This window comes from Lepidochelys kempii, chromosome 25 (assembly GCF_965140285.1).
Source record: "Lepidochelys kempii isolate rLepKem1 chromosome 25, rLepKem1.hap1, whole genome shotgun sequence".
NCBI classification, from domain to species: Eukaryota; Metazoa; Chordata; order Testudines; family Cheloniidae; genus Lepidochelys; species Lepidochelys kempii.
Genome location: NC_136404.1, coordinates 19639482 through 19666060, shown reverse-complemented (window position 1 = coordinate 19666060; position 26579 = coordinate 19639482). Strand labels below are relative to the sequence as shown.

At 42.3% G+C, this 26579-nt stretch overlaps 1 protein-coding gene across 5 annotated transcripts; it reads left to right on the top strand.

Annotated features, from left to right (window-relative positions):
• The first annotated feature begins 1280 nt into the window (after positions 1 to 1280).
• On the top strand, positions 1281 to 26314 carry AP1M1 (adaptor related protein complex 1 subunit mu 1). 5 transcript variants are annotated; one of them, XM_073324447.2, is made up of 13 exons: positions 1292 to 1438; positions 4396 to 4549; positions 5229 to 5385; positions 7010 to 7077; positions 10785 to 10915; positions 11322 to 11469; positions 16896 to 17022; positions 18087 to 18229; positions 19508 to 19579; positions 21540 to 21698; positions 22320 to 22445; positions 23801 to 23876; positions 24512 to 26314. In XM_073324447.2, exons 2-13 carry the CDS (start codon positions 4529 to 4531, stop codon positions 24532 to 24534), a joined length of 1251 nt encoding a protein of 416 aa, XP_073180548.1. In that variant the 5' UTR covers positions 1292 to 1438; positions 4396 to 4528; the 3' UTR covers positions 24535 to 26314. The 5 variants fall into 5 exon arrangements, with proteins under 5 accessions (XP_073180549.1, XP_073180546.1, XP_073180547.1 ...); XM_073324445.2 differs by lacking the exon at positions 4396 to 4549 and having other exon boundaries at positions 1284 to 1438; positions 5205 to 5385; XM_073324446.2 differs by lacking the exon at positions 4396 to 4549 and having other exon boundaries at positions 1286 to 1438.
• Positions 26315 to 26579: the final 265 nt, after the last annotated feature.

Below are 26579 nucleotides of genomic sequence, written 5' to 3'. Positions count from 1 at the left end.
CTACAATTGGACATACACCAGCTGAGGCCTCACTATTGCTGTATAGAGCAAGACAATTACCTACCATCTTTTATATACAACACTCCTGTTAATACAGCTTAGAATATTAGCCTTTTTTGCAGCTGCATCACATTGTTGACATTCAATTTGTGATCCATTATAACCTCCCAGAACCTTTTCAGATGTAGTACAACCGCGTTAGTCATTTAGTAGTTGTGTATTTGATTTTTTCCTTAAGTACTTTGTATTTAGTGTATTTCATCTTACTGAATTCAGACCAATTCTCCAATTTGTCATGTTGTTTTGAATACTACTCCTGTCCTCCATAGTGCATGTATCCTCCGAGCATGGTGTCATTTGAAAATTTTAGAAGAATACTCTCCATTCCATTATCCAAGTCACTCATGAAAATATTGAATAGTACCAGACACAGAATTGACTCCTGCAGTCCCCACTAGATACGCCCTCCCAATTTGACAGCAAACCATTGATAACTATGCTTTGAGTATGGTCTTTCAACATGTTATGCATCCACCTTTTAGTAATTTCATCTAAATAGCATTTCCCTAGTTTGCTTATGACAATGTCATGTGGGACTGTGGCAAAAGTCTTGCTAAAATCAAGAGATAGCAGATCTATTGCTTCCTCGCATTAACTAGGGCAGTAACCCTACCAAAGAAAGAAGGAGAATTCACTAATTGATAAAGACAGGACAAAATGGCGAAGGTTACAAATAAAAAGTAGGTAAAAGCACTCTGATGAACAAAAACAGCTGCCCTAAGCTCAGCTGTGGGTCAGCGTGTGCCACCCGAAGGACAGGGGGTGGCAGGAACACCCGCTTCCTCCCCTAAAACGGCTTATTCCACAGAGGGGGAAGTGCAACTCCAGGCCTGGGGTGCTGCGTCTCCCCTGGGAAGAGACAAGAGCCTGCTCCTGGTGCGAGGCCGCGGCCCCGCGAGCCTCTCCTGCCAGCTCTCTCTGGTCCCACGCCGGCTGATGCGCCGCTATGCTCCTTCCACCCGCACTCACCGGAGCGACAGACTCGAGAGGAAAGCGAGGGCCAGAGGGGCGCGGATAGGTCTGATCCCTCAACCACCGCAGCTGCCCGGAATGTTTCCATTAGAGGGTCTCAGAGAAGTGCCTCTAGAGTCCCGCTCTACGCTCAGCTTCATCTCGCGGCCATTTCGCTGACGGACCTCCGCGCGGCCATATCCTTCCGCCCACGCAGCGACTGCGAGCCGGCCCCGAGCTTTGCTGCTTCCTCCGCCGGCGGTGCGGGGTGAGAGCGGAAGCGGAAGTAGAAGCAGCAGCAGCAGTGCCTTTTCCGGCCGGAAGTGAGATCTGGCGCGGGAGCTGGGGGCGCCGTGCCGGGAGGCGCCGAGCACCTGGGGGCGCGATGTCTGCCAGTGCCGTGTACGTGCTGGACCTAAAGGGCAAGGTGAGGCGTTGGAGGGACGGGGCCTGGGGGTAACCCCTCCCGAGAGAGACGTCTGGGGCGGGTGGGTCCCGTGGAGCCCGGCCTGAGCCTGTGAAGAGGCCCTGGTCTGTGAATGGGCTAAGCTTCCTCATAGGCTGAGGGAACATGGGCGTAGAGGGGCCGAACGGCTCCGGAGCGGGAGGGGAGCTCTCTAACTTCTCCCTAGCCTGCCCTGTTTCCTCACCTCAGAGCTGTCTTAGGGTAACAGTCCCCCATGTTCTCTCTCTAGCTTGCTCTGTGAGCCCCCCTCTGTTCTGGGCCCCTAGGATGGGGATTCTCTCTCTCCTCCCATTTCCTCTAGCCTGCCGTGGGTCCTCACGTTGTGGTTACAGCCTGCCGATAATGCTGCCTTGGCTTACACTGGAAGTTTTATTTGGACTAGACCTTGTCAGTGCTTGGATTGGTGACCAGTGACCTTCCAGCTGCAATGTTGCAGGAAATGCTGATTTTAGTAGAGTGCTCTCTTCCTCCTCCACTCTCCCCTTCTGGACCCTTTTCTCCTAGCCTTTGATGAATGAAAGCTCATGCATGTTAAGGGGGCACTGAGCTGCTGAAGGGTCTGATTTTTGCATAAGGGAAATGAAGATATCAATTGCTTATGGCAACTAAAGATACCAAGATGCTTTAACAAATGTTAGTGATGCTAACTCTGGTTTCTTGACCATATTCCATTTTGGGGTAACTACATTCTGCATATCCAAATTCATTCTGTGATTTTGTACTATAAGCGATGTATTTTCTGTCTCTAATGTTGGTATGTGCTATTTAACAGCTGTTGTGATTCTAAAAGCTGTATTTGAGTTGTGAATGAAAGGGTCCCACGTACAGTTTGTAATTCAGTTAGTTAAGCTCTTTGGGATTCCACTGCATAAGTGTAAAGTACTGAACTGTTAAACTGTATGTAAAAATCTACTTTATGTTGAAATTTCATAGAATATCAGGGTTGGAAGGGACCTCAGGAGGTCATCGAGTCCAAACCCCTGACTGATCCCCAATTAAATCATCCCAGCCAGAGCTTTGTAAAGCCTGACCTTAAAAACCTCAAAGGAAGGAGATTCCATCACCTCCCTAGGTAACCCATTCCAGTGCTTCATCACCCTCCTAGTGAAAAAGATTTTCCTAACATCAAACCTAAACCTACAACTTGAGACCATTACTCCTCGTTCTGTCATCTGCTACCACTGAGAACAGTCTAGATCCATCCTCTTTGGAACCCCCTTTCAGGTAGTTGAAAGCAGTTATCAAATCCCCTCTCATTCTTCTCTTCTGCAGACTAAACAATCCCAGTTCCCTCAGCCTCTCCTCATAAGTCATGCGTTCCAGTCCCCTAATCATTTTTGTTGCCCTCCGCTAGACGTTTTCCAATTTTTTCACATCCCTTCTTGTAGTGTGGGGCCCAAAACTGGACACAATACTCCAGATGAGGCCTCACCAATGTCGAATAGAGGGGAATGATCACGTCCCTCAATCTGCTGGCAATGCCCCTACTTATACATCCCAAAATGCCATTAGCCTTCTTGGCAACAAGGGCACACTGTTGACTCCTATCCAGTTTCTCGTCCACTGTAACCCCTAGGTCCTTTTCTGCAGAACTGCTGCCTAGCCATTCGGTCCCTAGTCTGTAGCGGTGCATGGGATTCTTCTGTCCTAAGTGCAGGACTCTGCACTTGTCCTTGTTGAACCTCACCAGATTTCTTTTGGCCCAATCCTTCAATTTGTCTAGGTCATTCTGGACCCTATCCCTACCCTCCAGCGTATCTACCACTCCTCCCAGTTTAGTGTCATCTGCAAACTTGCTGAGGGTGCAATCCACGCCATCCTCCGGATCATTAATGAAGATATTGAACAAAACCGGTCCCAGGACCGACCCTTAGAGCACTCCCCTTGATACCGGCTGCCAATTAGACTTGGAGCCATTGATCACTACGCGTTGAGCCCGACGATCTAGCCAGCTTTCTCTCCACCATATAGTCCATTCATCCAGCTCATACTTCTTTAACTTGCTGGCAAGAATACTGTGGGAGACCATAGAATCATAGAATATCACAGTTGGAAGGGACCTCAGGAGGTCATCTAGTCCAACCCCCTGCTCAAAGCAGGACCAATCCCCAATTAAATCATCCCAGCCAGGGCTTTGTCAAGACTGACCTTAAAAACTTCTAAGGAAGGAGATTCTACCACCTCCCTAGGTAATGCATTCCAGTGTTTCACCACCCTCCTAGTGAAGAAGTTTTTCCTAATATCCAACCTAAACCTCCCCCACTGCAACTTGAGACCATTACTCGTTGTCCTGTCCTCTTCTACCACTGAGAATAGTCTAGAACTATCCTCTGTGGAACCACCTCCTAGGTAGTTGAAAGCAGCTATCAAATCCCCTCTCATTCTTCTCTTCTGCAGACTAAACAATCCCAGTTCCTTCAGCCTCTCCTCATAAGTCATGTGTTCCAGACCCCTAATCATTTTTGTTGCCCTTCGCTGGACTCTCTCCAATTTATCCACAACCTTCTTGTAACGTGGGGCCCAAAACTGGACACAGTACGCCAGATGAGGCCTCACCAATGTCGAATAGAGGGGAACGATCACATCCCTTGATCTGCTCGCTATGCCCCTACTTATACATCCCAAAATGCCATTGGCCTTCTTGGCAACAAGGGCACACTGCTGACTCATATCCAGCTTCTCGTCCACTGTCACCCCTAGGTCCTTTTCTGCAGAACTGCTGCCTAGTCATTCGGTCCCTAGTCTGTAGCTGTGCATTGGGTTCTTCCGTCCTAAGTGCAGGACCCTGCACTTACCCTTATTGAACCTCATCAGATTTCTTTTGGCCCAATCTTCCAATTTGTCTAGGTTAAAAGCTATGTCAAAAGCTTTGCTAAAGTCAAGGAATAACACGTCCACTGTTTTCCCCTCATCCACAGAGCCAGTTATCTTGTCATAGAAGGCAATTAGATTAGTCAGGCACGCTTGCCCTTCGTGAATCCATGCTGGCTGTTCCTGATCACTTGCCTCTACTCTAAGTGCTTCAGAATTGATTCCTTGAGGACCTGCTCCATGATTTTTCCAGGAACTGAGGTGAGGCTGACTGGCGTGTAGTTCCCCAGATCCTCCTCCTTCCCTTTTTTAAAGATGGGCACTACATTAGCCTTTTTCCAGTCGTCCGGGACCTCCCCTGATCGCCATGAGTTTTCAAAGATAATTGCAGAGCCATTGGCCATTACATCCGCCAACTCCTTTAGCGCTCTCGGATGCAGCGCATCCGGCCCCATGGACTTGTGCTCCTCCAGCTTTTCTAAATAGTCCCGAACCACTTCTTTCTCTACAGAGGGCTGGTCACCTCCTCCCCATGCTGTGCTGCCCAGTGCAGTAGTCTGGGAGCTGACCTTGTTCGTGAAGACAGAAGCAAAAAAAGCATTGAGTACATTAGCTTTTTCCACATCCTCTGTCACTAGGTTGCCTCCCTCTTTCAGTAAGGGGCCCACACTTTCCTTGACTTTCTTCTTGTTGCTAACATACCTGAAGAAACCCTTCTTGTTACTCTTAACATCTCTTGCTAGCTGGAACTCCAAATGTGATTTGGCCTTCCTGATTTCACTCCTGTATGCCTGAGCAATATTTTTATACTCTTCCCTGGTCATTTGTCTTGTATCTTTTAATGAAGTACTTCCCAAGGATCATATGTGTTGTTTTCAAATGGTAACTTCGGCATTTGTTTTTAAAACCTATTCAGATTTCTGTTGCACGTATATTGCAGGTCCTCATCTGCCGGAATTACCGTGGAGATGTGGATATGTCTGAGGTGGAGCATTTCATGCCAATTCTTATGGAAAAGGAAGAAGAGGGAATGCTTTCTCCCATTCTAGCTCATGGAGGAGTTCGTTTTATGTGGATTAAACACAACAACTTATATCGTATCCTTTAAAGCAGTGGTCTCCAACCTTTTTATGCCCAAAATCACTTTTTGAATTTAAGGGCAATCCAGGTTCTACCCTGCCCCTTCCCCAAAGCCCCACCCCGCTCACTCCATTCCCCCCAACACCCCACCCCAGCGGTCGCTTGCTGTCCCCAACCCTCACTCACTTTTACCGGGCTGGGGTAGGGGTTTGAGGTATGTGAGGGGGTGCGGACTCTGGGCTGGAGTGGGTTTGTAGTGTAGGAGGGGGCTCTGGGCTGAGCCTGGGGGTGGGGGGGAAGGCTCCGGGCTGGGGCAGAGTGTTGGGGTGCAGGAGGGGGAGGTCAGGGCTGGGGTTTGGCGTGCAGGAGGGGGTATGGGGTGCTGGCTCCGGGAGGGGACTCAGGGCTGGTGGTTGGTGTGCAGCTTCCTGCTGGGCAACACTTACCTCTAGCAGCTCCTGGTTGGTGGCTGCCGCTAAGACAGGTTCCCTGCCTACCCCGGCCCCATGCCACTCCCGGAAGGGGCCAACACACCCTTGTGGCCCCTGAGGGAGTGGGGGGCGGGGAAAACGTGGCTCTGTGTGCAGTCCCTCTCTGCAGGCACTGCTCCCGCAACTCCCAATGGCCACAGCTCCCCATTCCTGGCCAATGGGAGCTGCAGGGGCGGTGCTTGCAGGCAGGAGCAGCATGCAGAGGGAGACCCCTGCCTGTGGGGCCACACTGGCCATTTTCAGGAGCAGCGTGGGGTAGGGTCAGGCAGGGAGCCTGCCTTAGCAGCAGCCCCACTACACCACTGGAGATTGCGATCGACTGGGAGATCCTCTAGGATTGACCAGTCGATCGTGATCGACCGGTTGGTGACTGCTTTAAAGCGTAAACCTGTTAATATAGTGAAACTGATGAGCACGTTGGTGGATTTTCAGAATTTGGGCTTCAATGGAATAGGGATGTAAATAACATGTAAAAACAGTAACCATGTAACTGATTAAAATTCTATCAGTTACACGGTTAAACCTTTAACCGGGAAACTAGCGGTGTGGGGGGGTGCTGTAGCACCCCCATGTCTTACATGGGGGCCCCCTGCGGCCAGCCCCGTGCCTGTCGGGGATCCCACCCCACCATCCGGCTGGCGTCCCGGCAAGGCTGGGGTCCTGGCGGGTTGGCCACCAGGACTCCAGCTGAATTTAATTGTTATCAGTTAACCCATTGAACTTTTACATCCCTAGAATGGAACTGACATGAAAACATATAGGGCAATAAGTAACATAAGCTCACGAGTATGATTTTACTGATTGAGATTTACAAATATGCAAAAAAAAATTATATAAAAGGAGTTATTCTTTTCATGTAAGATCCTGTGCTAATAATGTTATGAGAGTGTTTAAGTGTCAATTTAATATAAGCATTTCCTGAATCTTTATTTTTGTTCTTCGCCTCCCAGTAGTTAAACATTCAGAAATGACAAAACAAACCCAAGGATTCTCAGTATCTCATGACTCTGGAAAGAAGAATATTATTGCTGCTTCCTTAATGTTTGGGCCAGCTGTAATAACTTAGTAAAAGGGTTTTAAAAATGTATTTAATTGTAAATTTTTTTTATATGGTAACTTTAAACACTGGTTCCTGAACATACTTTTTCAGTTGTTGCTACTTCTAAGAAGAATGCTTGTGTGTCTCTGGTGTTTTCATTTCTTTACAAGGTGGTTCAGGTGAGTATTAAATCGGTCAAGTAATCTTTGTTCAGATAACTGAACATATCTTTTATATAGAGGTAGAAATCTTTTAATTTTATAGTGCTGTGCAGAAATGGCATATCTAGTTTATATGTGGTTATGTTAAGATCTTTCCATGTTAGCTACTTATATTTATTTTGTGCTGTACAGGACAAGGATACTGACAGAATGTTACAATATAAGAGAGAGACAGAAAATGAGATACAATGTGAAAGTCAGAGGAGAGGCCACTTCACTAAATTTTTGTGTGCTTTGTGGGCATTTTGGAAGAAACAAATTTTAGAAAGTCTTTGAGTAATATGGTGACTTGAGGAGCTGGACTAGGGAGCCTATGCTGCAGTTAAGTGGCAGCACAGAGTCAGGAAAAGAAAAAAGAAACACATAGGCCTTGTATTTTAGAGTGGAGGGAGCCAAAGTTCAGCAGACAAGACAATGTCTGAAGTGTTTTCTGTAGGTAGCTGTGTGTAAGGCCATGAGATTTGGGATGAGAATTTTAAACTCAATGCAGTATGCAGATAAAAGCCAGTGGAGAGATTCAAAGATCTGGGTGTTGTGCTCAGGTTGACAGGCAAGGAAGATTGCTTTTCAGCAAGCTATTCTCCAAAGCATTGGTTTTGAAACAGGGGTACGCAGTACTCTTCCAGGGAGTACATAAACGCATCTAGATATTTGCCTAGTTTTACAACAAGGTAATGAAAAGCACTAGCAAAGTCAGTATATAATTATATGGTAAAAATGAGAAAGTAAGCCATTTTTCAGTAATAGTGTGCTGTGACACTTTTTTTTTTTTATGTCTGATTTTGTAAGCAAGTAGTTTTTAAGTTAGGTGAAACTTGAGGGTACGCAAGACAAATCAGACTCCTGAAAGGGGTACAGTTGTCTGGAAAGGTTGAGAGCCACTGTTCTGAAATATATATTTGGGAAGAAAATGGTTTCCTTTTCTTTAGTGACTTTCTTACTGTGTGACTTCTGGAAGGGACTACTCTTCTAGGATAAGACAGGGCTTGGATGTGCTTAATGGATGCTGTGTGGTACATTACAACCTCTGTGGTTAGTGGTTTTTTTTTTTTTTCCCTTAACTAGGGTGACAGGTATCCTTCCTGGAAGGAATATTTATAGGCAGTCATATTCCACATACACTGTAGTTTGTTTTAATTTTCAGGGGCCACAACCCTAATGTGTATGAAGCTCCAGCTAGTTTAAAAAAAGGGGGGGGGCTGCTATTAAATGGACATTGGAGGAAAGCACTACTGCTTGGTGGGCAGGTTTTAAAAATACGCATTTGGGGCCCAGTCCGCTCTGAGCTGCGGCAATGTGTTTTAGCCAAAGATTTCAGATATGCATAAATGTAAGGAACTGCTTGAAAGAAGAGAAGCTGAGACTGAGTTGGTTTAAATTTCCAGAGCATAGGTTTTGAGGCTAAGCCCAGTGTTTATTTCAATAACTGTTATATCCCCACACAAAAAATTGTTAAAATAGTACTAGGGGAGGGGTGGGTGGGTGTGTGTGTGTGTGTGTCAGTCACACACTTCATAGCTTTTGTAGGTTGAATATATTGCATGCACCAAGGGCTCCTTGCAATCCTCCATTCCCCTCACAAGATCTCTGGGTGCCAGCCTCCCATCCTCCTCTTTTTCAGGGGCTCCCTGCAATTCCAGCTAGTCTCTTCCCTTCCAGGGTCTCCATGTGATCCCCTTCTCTCGCTCTCTGTGCTCCCCGCACCACCACCATCAGCTCTGTGTGCACCCCCATTCCCAGTTTCCCCCATTCCCCTCTATGGCCTGGGCTCTGTGCGCCCCATTCCCCCACCATGCCAGGGGCTCTGTGCACCCCTAGTCCTCCTTTCCACCCCATACCAGGATCCTCCAATCTCTCCTCCCCTCCCCTCCTCCCCATACACACAGACACTAGGTGTTCTTTGTGCCCCATTCCTCCCTCCATGCATTTTAATATCCCTCATTTTCCTCCATTGCAGGGGGTCTATGCTCCCTCCCCCATAGTAGGATCCCCCTTTCTCCTCCATAGCAGGGGGCTCTGTGTGAACACTCATTACCACCTCCCCACATCCAAGGGCTTTATAAGCCTGCCTTTATCCTTCCCTGTCTTCATACCATGCAAGGTCCCTCAATCTCCTCCCCCCATACTGAGGGTTCTGTGTGCTACATTCGCCCCTCCCCATACCAGGGTCCCCCCCTATTTTCTCTCCACATTCCAGTGGCTGTGTGCACTCTCCTCATTCCCCTCATGCCTCCTATTCTCCTTCTCAAGCCACTTTTTTTTTTTTTTTTGAGAGCGAGAGAGAAGCCATTCAGCATGTTAAACTACTGGGCGTATACAGTTTTGTAGCTGTGTTGGTCCCAGGATATTAGAGACCAGGTGGGTGAGGTAGTATCTTTTATTGGACAAATTTCTGCTGGTGAGAGAAGCTTTGATATTAAACAGAGCTCTTCTTACCAACGGAAGTTGATCCTAGGGATGTAAAATGTTCACTGGTTAACCAATAAGCATTAGTCTTACTAGTTAACCCGCCTTAACTGTTAAACCCCTGGCCAGAGTGGTCCCAGCGGCCCCGCGCTACCCGGCCAGAGTGGCCCCAGTTTAACTTTAATCATTTAAACAGTTAACTTTTTAAACGATATTTACATCCATAGTTGGTCCAGTAAAAAAACCTCATCCACCTTGTTTCTCTACTGGGAATATAAACAGAGATGAATAGGAGTACCTTTGTGTGTGAAGGTGTTAATGGTGCCACCAATGAATTCTTTGAACTACAGGCAATTGCAGGGGTGCTAAAGAGCTGATGGGGCTGTATTTGCCCTCCATTTTCCCTTTTTGGTTTTCTGATTTGCCCTGAAATCATAGAATCATAGAATATCAGGGTTGGAAGGGACCTCGGGAGGTCATCTAGTCCAACCCCCTGCTCAAAGCAGGACAAACACCAACTAAATCATCCCAGCCAGGGCTTTGTCAAGACTGACCTTAAAAACTTCTAAGGAAGGAGATTCCACCACCTCCCTAGGTAACGCATTCCAGTGTTTCACCACCCTCCTAGTGAAAAAGTTTTTCCTAATATCCAACCTAAATCTCCCCCACTGCAACTTGAGACCATTACTCCTTGTTCTGTCATCTGCTACCACTGAGAACAGTCTAGAGCCATCCTCTTTGGAACCCCCTTTCAGGTAGTTGAAAGCAGCTATCAAATCCCCCCTCATTCTTCTCTTCCTCAGACTGAACATCCCCAGTTCCCTCAGCCTCTCCTCATAAGTCATGTGTTCCAGTCCCCTAATCATTTTTGTTGCCCTCCACTGGACTCTTTCCAATTTTTCCACAATGGGGAAAAATCAATAGGGTTCTGACCATTGGTACCGAGAACATTCCCTGAAATTTTGGAATTGATTAGATGTGGTGGTCAAAAGTTATTGTTACACACAGAAATCCTATTGAATTGAGTATAAGGCCTTTGCAAGCTTGGCCAATTATGGTTGTGTTCTAATTTGTAGTGTGAAAAAAATGACACTTGAAAGTCAGGAAACTTGGATTTTAAGGCTCAGCAAATTACTTTAATTCTCTACAGTAGCTCACCAAAACTCTTGTAGTTTCAGAAATGGAGGGTTAGAAGTAATGTGAACTAAATTTTCTTTAATTTGAGACTTGAGTGTTGTTTTCTAACGTTTACATTTCAGGTATTTTCAGAATATTTCAAGGAGTTGGAAGAAGAGAGCATTCGAGATAACTTTGTTATAATTTATGAATTGCTTGATGAGCTCATGGATTTTGGCTATCCTCAAACCACTGACAGTAAAATTTTGCAAGAGTAAGTATCAGTGTACTGGCTCTTAGATACCAGGTGACAGATGCTTTGGGAATATTTATGAGCATAAAGATGTTAACTTGTATGATTTAAGGTTATTACAATGTGGGGGTCAATTTGTAGATTTTCCTTTCTTTTATCAGCTTGAAAAAAAATTAATAGGACACTTCTGTCAAAAATCTGTTAACCTTTTCCTGTCTTTGTTGATGGACTGATACAGTTTCCTATCAGGTAAATAAACACATGATCTGACTTGACCTGGCAAGAAAAGATTAGTTAATATTTTCTAGGACTTGAATTGTCAGACTTCCTTTCTTCGCTGCTGACATAATACCTGTGACACCAAACAAATTGCTAAGGCTACAAAATGTAACTTTCATATTTTTAAAAAACATATGTGGTTCTGAAGGTACATCACTCAAGAAGGCCACAAACTGGAAACTGGAGCTCCACGCCCACCTGCCACTGTTACCAATGCTGTTTCCTGGAGGTCAGAAGGGATAAAGTATAGGAAAAATGAAGTGTTTCTGGACGTTATAGAATCTGTTAACCTCTTGGTGGGTTTATATTTTACCTGAATTTTATCTTTCTTTTTTAATGAGAATTGTAATAATCTGTAAATATGCAAACACAAAATGAAAGCCGAAGTCAGTGTATATGAGTAGTCTTAATTAGTCTATCAAATTATAGTATTACATTTGAAACAATTTAAATGTCACCGGATTGAGTGATCGATAATGGTAGTGACTTAAGCTGTTATAAGTAATACTCATATAACTGCATTTATATTATGCTGCTTAATAGATTTTTTTCAACTTTCAGGGAGCTTCTTTTCCATGCTAAACTTGAAAAACAAAGGGACTCCTTATATTCCTGCCTAATCCTCACACTCTGAATGAAATAAACTCTATGCTATTCCCATGGAATGACTCCCAAGGATGTATGCAGTGTTGTTGTAGCCCTGTTGGTCCCATGATATTAGAGTGACAAGGCGGGGTTGAGGTAATATCTTTTATTGGACCAACTTCTGTTGGTGAGAGAGACAAGCTTTTGAGCTACATAAGTGTTTCTTCAGGTCTGGGAAAGGTACTCTTGAGTGTCACAGCTTGTCTTTTGAAAGTGTTGTGCATGTTTCCTTTCAGGAGGAGGACTGATAAGTCAGATATAGAGTAATCACTTTGTGAAAAGTGTACACCCACAAGTGATAGGGTGTTTTTGTCTCATCATTTTACTGTGGGAGTGCATTTGAGAGCGTAATGATTGTCTGGTTCACCCAGATAGTTTTTGTTGGAATGTTTAGCTCAGTGGATGAGGCAGATCTCATATGGTGCTAGGCATGTGTAGGATCCATGGATCTTGAAAGGTGTATTGTAAGGGGTTTTGCTATATCTCCACTGCTACAATGATCTACAGGTTTTGCATCTGTTCTTCTGGCAGGGTCTGGTGCCACTTTGAGTAGGTGTGCCCTGTTCTGTGGGGATTTTGCCTCTGACAATGATCTAGGAGAGGTTAGGGAGTTGTTTAGGGTGACCTGACATCCCTTTTTTAAAGGGACATCTCCTGCAGGTGTCCTTAATTTTTCTTAAAAACGGGCAAATTGTCCTGTATTTTCTGTTTTCTGTCTCTTCTGTTCTCCCTCTCCCCTCTCCCCCCAAATCAATACTGGCGGTTCCTGCTGCTGGCCAGATCCCAGCTCGCCAGCTGCCTGCCCACCAGCAGTGAGTGGGAGGGGTCCAGTGGCCAGTGATGGGGGTGGGTGTGCAAGGCTGATGGCGGGGCAAAGCTGCAGTGCGCAAGGCTAGCTGTTCCTCGTGCTGGTCCATCAGCGCAGTCCCTGCTGTGTGCCAGCTCTCAGCCAGTAGGGCCCCGTCCCGTTTCCGACCGGCACTGACTGCGCGCTGCAGTGGCTGGTGAGTGTGGGCAGGCAGCGGCCAGTTACATGTTGCCTCTGCTGCCCAGCCATCGGCCCTTTACATGCTCCCACTCTCGCTGCCCTCTTCCTGCTTTGCCCCTTCACCCTCTTTCCCCTGACTCTCTCTTCCATTTCCCCCCGTGCGGGACACGTCCCGCTCCCAGCGCTGTGCAGAGAGCCAGCCCCTGGTGGGAGCGTTCAGTTCACCAACAGCCTGGCCAACAGGCTCCTTCCTTCCCCCACTGCCTCTGGTTGTGCCGGTGCCCCGGGAAAACGCAAGACCCTCCAGCCCAGGGCACTAGCCAGGAGGAACTGATTCCTGTATGTGCCAAAGCCGCACAGGGCAGCCTTTCCGCCCGTCAGCTAATCTCTGGAGTGGTGGCAGCAGAGGAGAGAGTGATTTCCAGCCTGTTTGTGCCCTGACCCTGCAGGCTCCGCAGCAGCCTCCCCCACCCTTAGGGGCCTCTTCACTTCTCTCTGCCCACTGGGTCTTGCTCCCAGGGCTGCTCCGTCCCCTAGGCACCCTCCCCTGCTGAACCACCTCTCTGGCTCTGTTTGCTGAAGCCCCTGCAGTCAGGTTCCCTGGGCCCTGGTGCACAGTGCATCCTTAGGGCTTAACCCCTTCCTACCCATGCTGTAGCTGGGGGATGGGAAGCCACTGTGTTATGTCCATGGCCAGCAATGGCCTGGAGGTGTTAGCTGCCTTTCAACACTGTGAGGGCAGGAAGGGACAAGCTGCTTCCAGCCATAAGGGAGTGGGTAGGGGGGCAGAGGAGGGAAGAGATGAGCTCCTCAGAGACACGAGCCATATCATCCCTCCCTCCTCCCCTGCATCTGGAAGCAGCTCCCGTCCCTCCCTTCTTGCACAGTGCCAAAAGACTGCTGCTAGCCACATTCTGCTGTGAACCCTGGCAGAAATCTGGGGACGGGGCATGTGACCCTGCGTTCCCCACACACACACTCCATGTGTTACCTTGGGAAGATGCGGTGCCAGGTACCAGGTGAGGTGGGCCCATCCTGAGGGCTCAGCCAGGCCTGGAGGGCAGAGAGCACCAAGCAGGGAGGGTCAGGTCAGTCCGTCACCTGCCCTGGGTGAGAAAGAGGTGGGGGGTGTGTGTGTGTGTGACACCTCTCCCCATGTGAACACTAAAGCCTTAAAGATAAGAAGGCAAATAAATATAATCCAACTATGCAATATTTATTTTTAACAAAGGCTTAGTCAACTTGATGTTAATTTGAACGTTTGTACTGCATAGTTCTGATTGATTGCTGCTGAACTTGCTTAAATACGAGTAATTTTATGGCATGTCCCATATTCAGCATAGGGAAATATGGTCACCCTAGGGTTGTTTGAAGGCCAGAAGAGAGGGTTTAGGAAGTCTGTTTCAGGGTGGGGGTCCCCATCGAGTATGGGTTGTATTGTTTCATGATACCGCATATAGCTTCCAGTGTGGGATGGTAGGTGACAAATAGGGCTTGGAGTCAAAGGGGGTTTTACTGCTGTATTGAAGCAGATTCTCTCAGGGTATTTGGCAGGCCCGTTCCATGATGTGATCTACTTCTCTGGTGGAGTGTCCTTGTTGGTGAATGCAGTTTTGGGTGTATTAAGGTGTATATCCTGGACTCTTTCTTTAGATATTCTGTGGTATCTGAGTGCCTGGGTGAAGATAACAGATTTCTTGGTGTGTTGTGAAGTGGTTACTGGATCTACCACCAGGGCTTTGGAGCTGTGCTCCAGCTCCACTCCAGCTCCAGGCAAAAACCTGCAGCTCCACTGCTCCGGATCTGCTCTGGGCTCCGGGCTCCACTCCAAAGCCATGTCTACCACACCTACTTTCATAGATCTAGCAAACACTTAAAGAAACAATTTCTCAATTGGTGTCTTCCTTGTAAGGTTGATGAACTTAAATGCTGTAACTTTAAAATTAGGGCTGTTGATTAATCGCAGTTAACTTGCAGTTAACGCAAAAAAAAAAATGGCTATTAATTTTTTAATCGTGATTAATTGCAGTTTTAATCGCACTGTTAAACAATAAAATAGCAATTGAAATTTATTAAATATTTTGGATGTTTTTCTACATTTTCATATATATTCTGTGTTGTAATTGAAATCAAAGTGTATATTTTTTATTATAAATATTTGCACTGTAAAAATGATAAACAAAAGAAATAGTATTTTTCAGTTCCTCATACAAGTACTGTCGTGCAATTTTTGTCCTGAAAGTGCAACTTACAAATGTAGATTTTTTTATTACATAACTGCACTCAAAAACAAAACAATGTAAAACTTCAGAGCCTACAAGTCCATTCAGTCCTACTTTTTGTTCAGCCAATCACTCAGACAAACAAGTTTGTTTACTTGTACAGGAGATAATGCCGCTGCGTCCTTAATTACAATGTCACCAGAAAATGAGAACAGGCATTTGCATGGCACTTTTGTAGCCGTCATTGCAAGGTATTTGTGCCAGATATGCTAAACATTCGTATGCCCCTTCGTGCTTCGGCCACCATTCCAGAGGACATGCTTCCATGCTGATGATGCTTGTTTAAAAAAAAAAAAAAAGTGTTAATTAAATTTGTGACTGAACTCCTTGGGGGAGAATTGTATGTCCCCAGCTCCGTTTTACCTGCATTCTACCATATATTTCATGTTATAGCAGTTTCGGATGATGAAACAGCACATGTTGTTCATTTTAAGAAAACTTTCACTGCAGATTTGACAAAACGCAAAGATGGTACCAATGTGAGATTTCTAAAAATAGCTACAGCACTCAACCCAAAGTTTAAGAATCTGAAGTACCTTCCAAAATCTGAGAGGAACGAGGTGTGGCACATGCTTTCAGAAGTCTCAAAAGAGCAACATTCCAATGCAGAAACTACAGAACCTAAGCCACCAAAAAAGAAAATCAACCTTCTGCTGCCGGCATCTGACTCAGATAATGAAAATGAACGTGCGTTGGTCTGCACTGCTTTGGATTGTTGTTGAGCAGAACCTGTCATCAACATGGACGCATGTCCCCTGGAATTGTTTGAAACATGAAGGAACATATGAATCTTTAGCGCATCTGGCGCATAAATATCTTGCGACACCGGCTACAACAGTGCCATGAGAATGTCTGTTCTCACTTTCAGGTGACATTGTAAACAAGAAGTGGGCAACATTATCTCCTGCAAATTTAAACAAACTTGTTTGTCTGAGCAATTGGCTGAATAAGAAGTAGGACTGAGTGGACTTGCAGGCTATAAAATTTTGTTTTATTTTTGAATGCAGTTTTTTTTACATAATTCTACTTTGGACGTTCAACTTTCATGATAAAGAGATTTCCCTACAGTACTTGCATTAGGTGAATTGAAAAATACTATTTCTTTTTTTTTTTACAGTGCAAATACTTGTAATCAAAAATAAATATAAAGTGAGCACTGTACACTTCGTATTTTGTGTTGTAATTGAAATCAATATTTGAAAATGTAGAATACATCCAAAAATATTTAAATAAATGGTATTCTGTTATTGTTTAAAAGTGCGATTAATCGTGATTCGTTTTTTTAATCGCTTGACAGCCCTATTCAAGATGTATCCTAACAACAACAGTCTTATTACCTATTTTTTATTAACAAACAAAACTCTACATGTCATCCTCAACACAATATACATTGGCAAAGAGTCCTGTGGCACCTTATAAACTAATAGACATATTGGAGCATAAGCTTTCGTGGGTGAATATCCTTCGATGCGACGAAGTGGGTATTCACCCACGAAAGCTTATGCTCCAATATGTCTGTTAGTCTATAAGGTGCTACAGGGCTGCTTTTACAGATCCAGAGTAACACGGCTACCCCTTTTGATACTTGACAATATACATTCTGCGCCAACACACAAGATCTTTCAGTCCAAATGTACACATTTTAATGAAAAATATGTTTCCCAGGATTATGGTTAAGTTTTCAATGTGATTTATTTTGGGTTCCTAATCTTGTGAAAACAGATAATTGTAAAATCATTGCACGAAGCTAGTTAGAGATTCAGTTTCAATAGCTGAGGAGAATGACTCCACCTTCCTTTGCTCTTAGGTTAGTGCCAACGGAAATGTATTGCGCAGTGAGATAGTTGGATCCATTAAAATGAGGGTCTTTCTCTCAGGAATGCCAGAGCTTCGCCTTGGTTTAAATGATAAAGTACTCTTTGATAATACAGGACGTGAGTATGTATACAGCATTTCTAAAAACATACAAAGGTATTCCCTGGTTTCTTTGTCTTTGGGGCAATGCAGCACGTCAGTTCAGATAACAGGAGTTATTCTAGGACGGTGGGTCTTATAATTTCCTAGTTGGGGAGGTTGTATCACTGTATAAGAGTAATGTTTTATCAGATGGGAGACACGCCTTAGGGGGGCAGGAAGTCTAACACATTCATTTGCTATTTGCCATGAAGACCTGGTCTTTGTTCAATTAAGAAATCCTCCATTTCTAGCCTTAATGGATACGTATAAGATGATTTCCATCATGCAGGTTCATATCTCTGAATTTCATTTTAAGGAACCATCTCTTGTTTTAGCCCCAAAGTTACCTACGTTACATGCAAATTTGGTGTCCCCTCTGATAGTTAAAAATTATTTACAATTAAATTTAAAGAATAATTTTATAGCAGGAGCTATTCACACTAAAGGAATTAATCCTGCATCTTAAGTTTGCGCATGAATACTTTTTAGTATTTCTCATTTTTGATCTTTGTTAGAGTCTTAAATGTGGGCATTGGCAGATTGAAGTGTGTATTCACAGCCTTTGAACAAGAGAGGAGGTAGTGGGAGGGGAGTTGAGGAGGAATTCAAATATAGTACCGTCTGTCTGTGTCAGGATAGATGCATTGGTTGTGAACGAATGGCAACATCATCTTCCGTTGTGCACTTGTGAAATGTCAGGGGGAAATACCTCTTCCTTAAATACTTTGGGACGTGTAATGCTTTTCTTCCTCTTAAAACCAGAGCTCCAATTCCAGATTTTCGATGACTGTACTGAGCAAAAAGAGCAGAATATGTCATTTAAATTAGTCCACTTCAATGGCCTACTCCCAATCTCTTTTCACTAAGATTCCTATATTCCTGAAGTTACTGTAATGAAGTTAGAAATAGCGTAGAAGTAGAATAGAACTAATGTAGGGAGTATGAGCAGCTGATTGCTCAGTTGCATTATAATCTGCTGTGATGGCCTGAGAGGTAGGCTTTTCATGTGCTACACAAATTGGGGTTTATGTTTTCCTGATAGGTGGCAAAAGCAAATCAGTAGAACTAGAAGATGTAAAGTTTCACCAGTGTGTTCGTCTCTCTCGCTTTGAAAACGACAGGACAATTTCTTTCATCCCACCTGATGGAGAGTTTGAACTCATGTCATATCGTCTTAATACCCATGTAAGTCTGGCTACATGTTTTGTTCTAGACTAAAACAAATTTGTGTTTGAAAACATTTTAAATTGCAAGTAAAACTGTAAAAGGCCTTTCCACTTTCACTGAAAAATTAATATTTCTTTAAAAAAAGTATGAGTTTTAGATATTATTGAGCTAGCTGTTAATAGGGATGTTCCATGCTTACCTCAAAGTAGGCTATATATGCTACTTCAAGGCACTGGGAAAAGGAGAAGCAATTACTACGTAAGTCTAGTCACTGAGTTACCTACTGGGAGAAGGATGAGAGAGTAAACAATACATGACTGATGTGTAGTCACATTACTTAACACACTACTGGAAGGTGCTTGGATACAATAGTGATGAGTGCATTATAAGAACTAATATAGAAAGGGGAAGACCAAGGCAGTAAGATCTTTTTTTGCTACAACTACCTGAAGAAGCTGGTAACATACAGTGAGGAAGAATGAGCAGGAGAAGAAGAGAGAATTTCATTGGTTTTAAAGCCTATAGTGACATTTGTGCATTGACCCATTTGGAGCAAAAACATTGTAAAGGGCCTGCCTGTCGTCTTATGCTGGGCATACCTATGATGTGGGAGACTGGAAAACCTACTTCATCAGTCGGTACCCAAGAACATCCGCCATGTTTCTATATATTGAGGACCCATACTCTGTAAAACTCTGGCAAAAAACAGCAGACCCAGAACACCTTAAAAATTTGTTAGTCTCTAAGATGCCACAAGTACCCCTTTTCTTTTCAAAAGCCTGTGGGACTTCTGACTTTTTATTATTGGAGTACTGAATTTAAACAAATACTTTAAATCCAGAGTTATCGTCTCACAGTTTTTAGGGCTAGCATTGTTTAATAACTCAAATGCCCTGAGTTATTAAATTTGTTGGGTTAGAGTGAGAATGGTTTTCTGGTTTGGGGGTTAATTTCTCTCAGAGAATAGGGTTAAATTAAAACCGTTAGATACTCATGTAATTGAAATTATCTGCTTTTTCATAATCTATAAATACTTGTCAAATTATATATATGGAATATTTTAAGGACTTCTTGACTAACGCTCAGGTCTCCCCTGATCATTATTTTTGCGTATTATGTATTTGCATATTAAATGTTTTCCTGACCAGTATCTTTGGAATCTGATCTAACTCTCTTGTCTTAAAGAGCACTATAGGCTTCTCTTCTTCATTTTTTTTTTTTTTTTGCTCTGTATGGAAACGTATCATTTTCCTGACAAGGTCAAAATAAGATGTATAGTTGTTTGTTCTCCAACAGGTAAAACCGCTCATCTGGATTGAGTCTGTGATTGAGAAACATTCCCACAGCCGCATAGAGTATATGATCAAGGTCAGAGATACCAAAATGCTTACGCTTAATTTCAGTCTCCTTCTACAAGGCGAACCATGTAAACGATCCTACTTTAAACATTTTGTGTTATAAAGCGTACATTTGATTTCTGGAAAGCTGCTCCTGTGACGGGTTAGATCCCCTTTCTGGGATGCCACCTTATGTACTGAGGCTTCACTGAGCCCCTCCTGCTCCACCAGCCTGCATTTCCTCTCCCTGTTTTGCTGAATTAGGCTCTCCAGCCTCTTGCAGTGTACAGAAACAAGTAGGGTTACACCCAGCTGCAGACACAGATTGAAGTCAGCTCTGTGTGAGAGGATTCACCCAGCACTCATGTGTACTCCCCCTTTGTGAATAAACCCAAAATAACTGTCTTGCACTGTGTAGAAAGATTTGCACAGCGCAAGCTCATAAAAGTTTTCCCTCTTCCTCAACGTTAAGAGAGATATGCACAACTTCATGCCCCCAACCCCCCCGTTAGAAATTGCACAAACTGGGTTTAATAATAAACAAAACAAATTCATTCACTATAAAAGGCAGATTTTAAGTGATAGCAAACAGAACGAAGCAGATTACTGAGCAAATAAAACAAAACACTCATCCTAAGCTTAAGATCTTAAAGAAACTGGTTTCAAGAAGTAATTTCTCACCCATAATGTTGTTTTAGGCAAGTTGCAGAGTTTTTGTAGCTTAGAGTTCCAGTTATTTCTTTTACAGACTGGACCCCCATCTCAGTCTGGACTCACCCCTGCCTTTCCCCTCAGGTTAGTTCTTTTGTCCTTTCAGGTACTTTCAGCAGTCTTTCTTCTTGGGTAGGCAATGGAGGAGAGTCCAGTTTAACCCCCTCCCCAGACTTAAAAAGGATTTACCTAGAACATAAGAATGGCCCTCCTGGGTCAGACCAAAGGTCCATCTAGCCCAGTATCCTGTCTTCTGACAGTGGACAGTGCCAGGTGCCCCAGAGGGAATGAACAGAATAGGTAATCATCAAGTGATTCATTCCCAGCTTCTGGCAAACAGAGGCTAGAGACCCCATCCCTGCCTATCCTGACTAATAGCCATTGATGGACCTATCCTAAGGCAGGAAACCTTTGTTTGATCCCCATCCCCCTACAGAGGAAAAGTACTAGCAGTGTCCAAGGTGATATTTTGCATCAGGTGACGTTATCATCTGACCTTGTAGTGTCAATGCAGCATCCCAGGACATTCTTTAGGAAGGTGGGAGATTAGTATCTTCAGAGTTCTATTGCCCTCCTTAAATGGCTCATTCAGGATGATTGCTTACTGTCTGGTGGGCATTTCCCCAAGTGTACACACAGTTGTAATTGTTACATAGTCAATATTCCTAACTTCAGATACAGAAATGATACATGCATACAAATTGGATATTCACATTCAGTAAATCATAACCTTTCCAATGATATGTTACACGAGCCATCTTGCATCAAGTATATCTGTTATGCCATATTCATATCATAACCATATTTCTATGAAGAATATGGGGTGTAACATCACAGCTCCTTTCATAAATATTGATCTGTTTTTACTCAATTCAAAACATAATCAGCTAGTGCAGAGGGTGTGTTCTGCCTGTAAGGCAGTATGATTTACTGACAGGTAGTGCAAGTTTTTTTAATTAAAAAAAAGTCTTAACATTAGTGTTGGTAAAAGCACTTTAAAAATATAAAGTCTTATGGACATGCTAAATGTATTAATAGGATCATAATGGATTATTTTCATCTTTTGTATACTTCCATTTGACAGTTAATCTAGTTCTGATCTCCGCATTACACTTTTGTGCATGGATCTTTCATAAGACTCCTGACAGAGAAGGATGTTTTACAGTTCCCAGCTCTCTGAACCTGATCAAATAAGATTTTTTTAAAACCTGCAAATTGTGGCATTTGTGGGGAGATGGGAAAAATTACAAAAAAAAACGTGCATTGCTTACTTTCTCTAGGCAAAGAGTCAATTCAAGCGGAGATCAACTGCCAACAATGTGGAGATTCACATCCCAGTTCCAAATGATGCAGACTCACCAAAATTTAAAACCACTGTGGGCAGTGTCAAATGGGTTCCAGAGAACAGTGAAATTGTCTGGTCCATTAAATCATTTCCGGTAAGCTGTCTTGGTGTAGTGATATCCCCATTGCTGCTCCTGTTAAGGTAGTTTCAGAGTAGCAGTCGCGTTAGTCTGTATTCACAAAAAGAAAAGGAGTACTTGTGGCACCTTAGAGAGTAACCAATTTATGTGAGCATAAGCTTTCCTGAGCTACAGCTCACTTCACTGTAGCTCACAAAAGCTTATGCTCAAATACATTTGTTAGTCGCTAAGGTGCCACAAGTGCTCCTTTTCTTTTTAAGGTAGTGTGAGTTTTATTAAAAGTAAATCTTCTATACATGGAATCTAGAATTTGACTAAAATTCACTCTAGGCTCAGTCTTACTGTACAGTAGGACTATTGGTACCATCTGCTTTCCCTCTCTCCTCATTGTAGGGTTGGCACTTGAGGCAACAAGTACTTACGGTGATCATTTTAAACTGGAAAAGCGAACAGTAAATGTTACTGTTTTTTTTCTAAATTAGTAACTTAATGCTCAGCTTTAGCCTTTAGAAAAGGGCTAAATGACTGCATTTTCATAGTTTTGAGCTGGTATGAGACCTTTGCCACTCAGAAGCACTTTGGTTTTTAAAGGATATTTTCTGGTAGAATGATTTGTTTGCCTTCCTCTTTGGATAGGGGGGAAAGGAGTATCTGATGCGGGCTCACTTTGGGCTTCCAAGTGTTGAAGCTGAAGATAAAGAAGGAAAACCTCCCATCAGTGTCAAGTTTGAAATTCCGTATTTCACCACTTCGGGAATACAGGTTAATAAGACTAAAAAAATTAATTTGTGAACAGAATTTTTGTTCATTTAGCTGCTGGATAATGCTCTTTGTGTGTAATTGAACCAAAAGGTGATGGTGTGATTATATTATGGTTTAATAATGATACAGAATGTGGCTTGTCTCTTTAAATTCAACTACATATAAGTACAAATCTGTTTAGACAATATGAATGATCTTTTCAGTCCAAGTTTTAAAAAAACTTATAATAGTTGTTTGAAGCTAATCACAATTAACTTCCTCCTGACTAAGGGTGTGTACTCCATTTTTCTACTACTAAGCCAAAATAGATAAAAATGTTTGAAGGAGGCTACAACTGAAAGAGAGAGCTCAGTTTTGAGTTTTATTATCCCCAAACCAAGCAAGAGCTTCTGAAAATGGAATATTTATTTAGTTAAATCATGGGATTAGGATTTGTCCTGTTGGTGCATTAAATATTTTGAACCTCCAGAAACTGTGTGTAAGTTGAGAACTTAGTATCCTTGTTCATCATAATTCTAAGATTTTTGTGCAAAACTTCTGCCTTCTTTTGTAAAAACAGTAAAAGTCATATTAGGACTATTGGAATTGTATTGCAAGATCAGTCTAATGATCCATCTAGTACAATACATTGTTTCTGATAATGGCTAGTCCCACATGCTTCAGGGAATGTGGAAAAAAAATCCTCTAATGGATAATTATGGAATAACCTATACCAAACGGAAGTTTCTTCCCAACAATTTCAGTTGAAGCTTTATGAACTGAACCATGAGAATTTATATTTTTTAAAATACATCCATCTAATGTAACTGGGTGCTTTTATTATCCTTCTGCATGTTTAATCTTTTCTTAATCTTACCTAGCTTTTGTATGGATTGCATAAAAAAAGCTTTTTCCTGTTTACAAATTTCCAACAGATTTTTTTAGTTGAGTTTAATATCTCCCTTTCTCTTAAGAAGTAGCACAAAGTGCTTTTTACACTTCATATTTTGTATACCTCTTTCATATCCCTCATCATTTTATCTCCCCCCTGAATATTCTGTCTCCAATGTCTCATATGGAAACATTCCATTCTTTTAATTTTGTCCCCCTGACTCTTGATACCTCCTGTTTCTGCTATATCTTTTTGAGATGAGGTGATCAGAACTGTGCACGTTATTCCAGGTGAGTTACCAGTTAGTTACATGTTGGCATGATATTTTTTTAAACACATCCCAGCATTCTACTTACTCTGCTTTGACCGCTGCTGCACATTGAACTGTTCATAATGGTGTTCTAGGCTTTTTGCCTAAAATATATCTTCCATTAAGGGTTGCTAGGCTGAACTAGAAAGGTAATTTAATGTGTTTTCTTTTCAGGTCCGCTACTTAAAGATAATTGAGAAGAGTGGCTATCAGGCTTTGCCATGGGTTCGCTATATCACCCAAAATGGAGGTAAATAGCAAAGCTATAGATTGTAGACGCTGAAGTTGCCCATGTAGTTTTCCTATTAACACACTTTTCTCTTTGTTGGATGTTCCAAGATAATTTACCTGCATGATTCCACTAGACTTCTCATATTCTTTAATAATGTGCAGTATCGCTACAAATTATATTCATAAATATATTCCTCTCTCCACTCACCCTGCTATTAGGAAAGTGCCACTGTTGTGACATTATAGTTAGGCTTGGGTTGAGTATTTTGCACCTAAAGCGGAGATTCAACCCCTGTAGCATATACATTAGAAAATACACACAAAGAAAGACTGGCAGGGTGATGCTTAGTCTTGGAATCTATTAAGCATTTGGGAAGGTCCAGTTTGGTGAACAGAAATTCTTATTACCTGGAATGTTTAACTCTAATGACGTAACATTTCCTTTAATTGGTTATTGAGCATGAGCATGTAAACAGCTAGTGGTGTTCTAAGATGGTCCTTTATACAGATCTCCTTTTTATTTGAGTAATCTTTGCTTTAATTTGGCATTGGTGTATCATAAATATTTCTGCTCTGATATTGCTATTATTTTGTATTAATAAAATAAGATGAACTAATTTAACTGACTCTTCTGAATTTATTTTTCTCTTGCAGATTATCAGCTCCGAACACAATAGTACTTTTTCCAACCAGAACAGATGACAAATTTTCAGGTCTAGAATTTGTTTGTAGAAAACTTTGTGGCAGTAAAGGCTGTGAACATTGTCTCCAGGGTATTATATCAGCAAACTTGAACTGAGGAGAAGAGATTCTGTTTGTTTGTTTTTGTTATTGTGTTCAACACTAAGTGTTTGGACTATTAGTGCAGGTTGTATGGATGTCTAATTCTTAAAGCATGTTACTACTTCTGCTAAATGCTGATCATATTAGGAGTAGCAGTTATTTTGAGAAGCCAGGACTGCCTTGCTAGTCATACTTAAAAGTGTGTAAATACCATCTTTAAAGCCAGTGGAAGCATTATTTAAAAACAAGAGAGGTCATGGTGCAACTGAAGTGGCTGTTAAGCATTTTTAGTTGTAAATAACCATGGGCCTTTATTTTACACTGAAAACACGGGACAGTTTTGAGGCTTATTTCTTGGCTTGCAAAGGAATTATTAAAGGTAATGATGAGTCAAGAAAGGTTAGGTTCTAAGTTCAAAATAAAAGTTGGTTTTATTGACACAGTTCAGCCCATTTAATATCTGTCAAACCTTAAGATATTGGGAGTGATGTTTGTAAGCATAAATTTTGATAAAAATACAGGTGCATAAACTACTATATTAACTTGAGGGAGAAGAGACATCAAGAATAAATGCCTATGGTCTCTGTGGAGTATCGTGGTCAATGCTTGTTCAAATTATGGAGCCAAGATGCAAAGCTGAGAAGTCCAGACAAATTAAGAAAACTATCAACTATCATATAAAACTTGCTTGGCTTTGATTTTTCTAATTGCAAAAGAAATTTAAAAATTAAAGGTCTCAACTTGTAAATATGAAACTTCTGATTAACCATATTGGCTTTTAAATGTTTAAAACAAAATTCAGCAGATGGAATATGTTTAAGTAGTAATAAATAATCATACTTCAGGCACTTCCTGATAATTGATTGCTGTCATTAGAGGGGGTGGTAGATAAAAGAATAAGAAATTACATATCTGTCATCTAGGTTAGATTTAGGTAAATTCTTTTTTCTTCAATTTTCAAGAATTTACATTTTCTTCAGCTTCTCCTGAAAGGCTACTTTCTTTGCCAGTCTCTTCCACTTGTAAACGGTTGCCCAGTTCATTATAAGCTTTCTGGTAGAAATCATAACAGTTCAGAATGTTACACTTTCATGTGTTAGAACTTGGTTTTTTACCCTTGAGGATGCTGCAAACCACATAACTATACATAGTTGCATCAATTTCAGAAAATGTTAAACAGCAGTTATATCAGTGTTTTCTTTTTAAAAGACTAAACTTTTATTTTTAGTGTGAATGTATTGCTTCTGTCAGGTTTTAACTTAACAACATTGAAGACTGAAAATCGCTGTCCACAACTGATGCAGCACAGATAATTGGGGTGCAAGCTTTCCCACTCCTATGTTGCCATGTTAAAGTGCCTGAGCCCTGCCAGAGAGGGGATAGGTCACTGTGCCTGTTTGTTCCTTGTAGATTTGTGGGCTATATGTATGTGTATGCATTATTATATAAATACTCACAAAATTCCCCTGAACAATTTAGCTTTGATATTAGGAGGAGGATTTGTTTCAGAAAGGACTAATTCTGCTCAAGATTGTAATAGCATTGTTATTAAAGCATCTGGAAGATCATTCTTGTAGCTTGATAATTAGACAATGTTAAATGTGGATGCATGTAGTTTTCTGGATTTTATTACCCAAGAAACTGTTAAAACAAATTAAATCCTCTTACACCAGATTTTGGTTTTACTACTGTCTTTCTTGGTCAGTTTGGTCTCAAGATTAAAATTTCAACCATTTTAAAAGTTTAATATAATGTGCGTAGCTAACCTGTTACATAACCCATCAGATGTTGTCTTCAGTCTACATTGTTTATGCAGTACTTTTAATTATTTGCTTGTTAAATATGGCAGGTGTTATAGTTTTGATTTTCCCTATTGAAGCATGTACCTTACAAACCAGAACAGTATTTTACACACTCTTTGCAGCTGCTGAAGTTTGAT

Bases quoted from the DNA above. Each gene is read 5' to 3' on its own strand.
- AP1M1 (XM_073324445.2), top strand. From the start codon at position 1,397: ATGTCTGCCAGTGCCGTGTACGTGCTGGACCTAAAGGGCAAG. The intron at 10,916-11,321 runs GTAAGTATCAGT...GTGGTTCTGAAG, and splicing joins GACAGTAAAATTTTGCAAGA to GTACATCACTCAAGAAGGCC. The intron at 23,877-24,511 runs GTAAATAGCAAA...TTTCTCTTGCAG, and splicing joins CTATATCACCCAAAATGGAG to ATTATCAGCTCCGAACACAA.